Source organism: Micropterus dolomieu, unplaced genomic scaffold (genome assembly GCF_021292245.1).
Source record: "Micropterus dolomieu isolate WLL.071019.BEF.003 ecotype Adirondacks unplaced genomic scaffold, ASM2129224v1 contig_12951, whole genome shotgun sequence".
NCBI classification, from domain to species: domain Eukaryota; kingdom Metazoa; phylum Chordata; class Actinopteri; order Centrarchiformes; family Centrarchidae; genus Micropterus; species Micropterus dolomieu.
The window spans coordinates 1,035-6,035 of NW_025741937.1; the positions used below are offsets into that span (position 1 = coordinate 1,035).

Sequence of the window (5,001 nt, forward strand, 5' to 3'; positions counted from 1 at the left end):
TGCAAACAGGCCAGCACATCAGCAAAGGGATGACTCCTGCCAGACCGAGCCAAGATCTGTGAGCTCACAGCAAGAGCACACAGTTTAGTTTTCATTCATGGCAGAGACATGTGCTCCTGATCTGAACAGAAGTACATTTGTGTGAATAATTCTTTATACATTTAAATTTAAATAAATGCTCCTTTGTTCTGTTGGTGGAACTTCATGACGAAGGTTTGCAGCATTGATGCTATCCCCTTTTCTGTCCGTGAAATACATATTAACTTTAAAAGTGTCTAACGAGATAACTAATGTTCTGTCTTTAGATTGTTTTACTGGCTGAAGAACAATGAAGTTAAACCCTTAAAAACATCAGGTCTAAAATAAACTCACAGACCAGCTTGTTTCAATGCTTGAGCCTTTTAATTTGTGTAAAGACAAGAAAGAACAGTTCACTCTGCAGAATAAGTTTGTGCTAAAAGCATTCTTTTCATAACACATTCAGTCTGCTCCTATGAAAGGCACAAAGCCTCAGAGACAGTCCAGATCTTCTTAATTCACTTGTCGCTTCGTTCCTTAAGTAGCGTTACAGCGATAGAAATTAAAATAAAGACATGAAATGAGATATAGAGCCTTCAGGGTACATATAAGACTGATGGCAAGAAAAGAGATGAGTTTAAAGAACATCTGCCCGTGTTTGTGATTTTTCCAGGTGCTTCATGCCTCTGTGTCAGCCCAGGAATTGGAAGGATTTCTTAACACAGACAGATGCAAGGTGACTGTGACACTGTATATCATCCCAGCATTTGTCACCTGTGTGTATGATAAAGACATAACTGTTAAGCAGAATGTATAATTTCATGCAGATGGAGAGTAAAACTAAATATTTTGTCTCATTAAAATAATAAATGGAGAGGCTTTTCAGCCTTGGCAGAGGTATGTTCTGAAGAAAAGATGGGTTCATTTATGAACTGAGCTCACTTATATAGCATTTATTATGAACCATGGTACATTTATCTCTCATGCAAAGTAATTTGTTTTATGATTTACCTCCATGATTCATTTGTAAACAGTGCTGATATCCAGCGTTATTTGGCTCTCCCTTGCACCAGTATGAAAAGGCGAAAGGCGTACCATCACTCCAGAACCAGACACCCTCCTAAAAAATTGAAAAGAGTTAGTTAATTAGAGTTAATACATGAACAACAATATAACTAAAATAAACAACTTTATACTATTAAGACCATAAATACTTTGTAATGACAATATTTTTATGAAAAAGTATTTTTTACAGCATCAGTCATTAAAGAAACAGCCCCAAGACGGTCTGTTTTTTGTTCAAGTAACGGAAAGTCAGGTGATGTTGTTATAGAGTGACAAAGTTTGCATTGGGAGGAGGTCACATCTCATGGCCTTCCTCATCAAATGGACGTCTAACTATGATTTGAAATGTGACCTTTTGTAACAATAAATGATATGACCGGCTGTGGCTCAGGAGGTGGAGCGGGTTGCCTGTTAATTGAAAGATTGCCGGTTCAATCCCCAGCTCTTCAGGGTGCGTGTCAAAGTGTCCTTGGGCAAGATACTGAACCCAAAATGGCCCCTGGTAGCTGTTTCACCAGTGTATGAATGTGTGTGAATAGTGAATGTGATGTAGTGTAAAATATATACAAATACAGAGCATTTACATATACCTGTGCAGCGTCAGTGGCTCCAAGCCATGCCTGCGTTATCCGATGAGCTTTATTTGATATCAGCCTTTGAATCTGACGATACTCCTCAGCTGCATGTACAGATGCGAGGTTTGCACCTAAGGACTGACAGTTTCTCTGCAGTGGTGACAAACAGACAAATCCATAAAAATCCACACAAACGGAACAAGCTCAACTTAAAAGAACTCCGCATCGAATCCAAATCATCTTATACCTCAGCTTGAGACCAAGTCATGGCTCTTGGAACGAAGAGGAAACAGCGACCACTTATCTCAGTCCAGCGATCAGAACAAACTCGCCACCTCTTGACCAGGTGACTCTTTACTGGGAACAAATAGAGTTTGGTGACTAATGTGGAGTCTCCAACTAAAATCTCTATATGTAGAATTATTATATCACCATATTAATTACATATATTTTGATTAAATGGCAGTATAACATAACAACATAAAATAACACGACATAATATAACATAAAACAGTATAACACACTAACAAAAGTATAATAAATAATATATATTATAATATATAAAAAGCATAATATATATTGTTGGCTTATATAGACTGCATCTCATCTTACTACCCTGTAGTAATAGGATAATAAATTTACCTCGTATAACAAGGCTTAACATACCATAACACAACATTTTTTAGCAAAAGACAACATAACCTAACATAAGTTAAATAAGCATTGGGCACAGCACTTCTATCAGGCAATGCTTTTAATTTACACAACATGTAGGTGAAGTCATCAGCAGAGCATCAGAACAAAGCACTGACCTTGTTTGGCATTTTCGGGGTTTGCCTCTGAAAGAGCTAGAAAGTTTGACACAGCAGTTATCGACCTGGATTGTTATTGTACAACACATTCATCTGTAACACTTTCTTTTCATATAACTGACCAGCAGCTCCAGCAGCTCGAGTCAGAGCCATCATGGCACAAACCAGTGCAGAAACAGTCAAAATCTTCATGATGGAGATGATGCTGAAGATGATGATAACCTTTGAAACAGAGAGACAGACATGTTACTGATACTTCTGTAGGGAACAGACGACCCACGCTGACTATTAGTCCACTAAAGGAAAGTCAAAAGTAGCATCATAATCACCTTGTAGCTTTTGCTGTCTGATGTGGAAACACGGATAAAGAGAAACACCAGCCCTTAAATACAGATACTTATCTTGTCATCTCTCAAAAACAGGGAACTGAGCACAGACACAAAAAAACATACACATTTTTTTCCAACATAGAATAATCAGGAACCAGAAAGTTATCAATTATGATTATTTAGGAAATATGGATAGGTCAAGCCTCACAGTGATATACTTCTTATATTTTTAAAAAATCAGCTTTAAGTCATTCAAACAGCCCTATAATGAATGAAAAACTAAGTGAAAAAGCAATTTACAGTTTAACCCTTATGCCCTCCTCTGGCATTTTTGTACATTTTTCTCTACTTTTTTTTTGATCTGGTGATCATTTTGGCTGTTACAGCTTGTGGCATGAAATTTTGCAGGAATTCTTCTTTTTAGCAAAATTTTTGAATTCCAATTTCTTTTACTCTCACATGTCATTTATACTGTACCTTCTGGACACCTTCGTGGCTAAAACTGTACACGCCCAAAACTGCTATAAACTCCCTATACATCAATTTTTTTATTGCTTGTTTAAAATAAATTACTTAAACAAGTAACAAAACTACCAAACATTTAATAATTTTCATGATTTTAACCATTTCAGTTTAATTATTTGAATTATTAATTCTTTAATACAACATTACTGTTTTATTTAGTTAACGTTACACTGGGTTTGAGAGTCTGGTGGATGTGTTGATTTACAGTAGTTTAAGCTGGCATTAATTGTCACAGCCCAGCTCATGGACTGGAAAAAAACAGGAGACACACGGGTAAACTAAATAACAAAGTGATTTATTAATAGGAAAACAAGCGAAAACAATGAGTGGGAGGAATATATGAAGTCAGTAATGTAGGGAGTGGATGAGTGAAAATGTGCTGCATGGATGTTGTGCTGTAAAAACAAAGACAAGAAACCAAACAAACAACAGAAGCTGTGAGATGGAGGTCCAACCCAAGACTGACTGCTGCTCTGGCTTATTTGCATGGGGTACACCGGGCCCAGGTGTGTTGGATTCTCGAGTTCCCATCTCTGACATACATACATGTATTTACAATACTGATGTGGTGTGGACTGAGTGGACCCAAACGCAACGCTCAGGATGAACAGGTTTTATTAAGGGAAAGAAGGGGTTGAGGGAGTGGAGGTGAGGGACAGGGCACGGGGAAACGAGGAGATAGACAAGGGAGCCGGGGGCACTGGGGACTGAGGAAGAAAGGAGACACGGGAGTGCTGAACAGGGGAGGTTGGTGGAGGAGTGTGGTGGCAGGCTGACTGGCTAGGCACGGGGAAGAGCCGGGAGGATGCCGTGGAAGAGGTTCGAGGGGAGAAGGCAGGATGGCGAGCCCAGCTGACACAACGGAAGATGGAGGTGAGTGAACCTGGAGGGAAGACAGACAGACAAGGTTGGGAAAACAAAGTACAGGGAAACAGAGATGATGCAGATTACTCAGGAGCTTGAGCGATGAAGTGTCACCAGGTTAGGAGCAACGACGATCAATCACTTCGGGGTTGAAGTACTGGCAGAGATGAGGCTGATTGCTGGCAGGTGTGGCAGGCAGAGGAGGTGGCTGACGAGGTGCAGGTGTGGATCGTCAGCTGGGCTCAGGAGCAGAGAGAGAGGGAGAAAACACACAGTAGTTTTTTCCATCCATATCACATCTTAAAGAGTTATGGCCATGTTTGGCTTCTCCATTTTTTGTGTAATCAGTGCTTAAAGTGGGCCGGTACTCACCGGATCTGAAAACTCCAGCAAGGATAAGAAGGCCAAACTATGAACATAAAAGGGTTTGGTCCATCTCCTTCCATCCCTCGCCAAAAAGTGCCTTGCACCCACAGACTGTAACACCACACAAGGGTAAAGAGAAGTTCAGTAATTATTTCATCAGAGTTGTCATTTTATCTTCACCACATCAATTTTCTTGTGTCAGTTTGTCATAACTGTCATCACTGAACGCTGTCTTTGTCTGGTATTTTTCACGCAATAACCTTGATATACATTGAGCCTGGTCCATTTTCCACAAGGGTAAACAGCTCCATTTCTTTATTTAGATCCCCATTAGCTACTGTTATTACAAAATTAATGTATATACATACATAGATACATACATAAACACAATATATTTACAATACTTCACAGTATTTTATGACACATCACAATAAAAACATCAACACA

The 5,001-nt window shown here is 39.2% G+C and overlaps 1 protein-coding gene and 1 long non-coding RNA gene across 2 annotated transcripts; both read right to left on the reverse strand.

Moving 5' to 3' along the window:
• Nucleotides 1-380: 380 nt before the first annotated feature.
• Nucleotides 381-2,823, reverse strand: LOC123966218 (type-2 ice-structuring protein-like). The gene is made up of 7 exons (XM_046042416.1): nucleotides 2,800-2,823; nucleotides 2,593-2,692; nucleotides 2,471-2,506; nucleotides 1,906-2,015; nucleotides 1,674-1,808; nucleotides 1,030-1,138; nucleotides 381-792 (listed from the first exon to the last, which is right to left on the reverse strand). The coding sequence occupies exons 2-7, from the start codon at nucleotides 2,660-2,662 to the stop codon at nucleotides 710-712; spliced, it is 543 nt and encodes a 180-aa protein (XP_045898372.1). The 5' UTR covers nucleotides 2,663-2,692; nucleotides 2,800-2,823; the 3' UTR covers nucleotides 381-709.
• A 1,099-nt stretch (nucleotides 2,824-3,922) lies between these two features.
• LOC123966219 lies at nucleotides 3,923-4,640 on the reverse strand. Its single transcript, XR_006823923.1, has 2 exons — nucleotides 4,303-4,640; nucleotides 3,923-4,207 (listed from the first exon to the last, which is right to left on the reverse strand). It is a non-coding gene; the product is annotated as an uncharacterized LOC123966219 (long non-coding RNA).
• Between the last annotated feature and the right edge of the window lie 361 nt (nucleotides 4,641-5,001).

Excerpts from the sequence above, each read along its gene's own strand:
- LOC123966218 (XM_046042416.1), bottom strand. The coding sequence starts at position 2,662 with ATGAAGATTTTGACTGTTTCTGCACTGGTTTGTGCCATGATGGCTCTG. Across the intron at positions 2,507-2,592 it reads TCGAGCTGCTGGAGCTGCTG|CTCTTTCAGAGGCAAACCCC; the intron begins GTCAGTTATATG and ends CAAACTTTCTAG. Across the intron at positions 2,016-2,470 it reads CCCCGAAAATGCCAAACAAG|TAAAGAGTCACCTGGTCAAG; the intron begins GTCAGTGCTTTG and ends ATTTGTTCCCAG.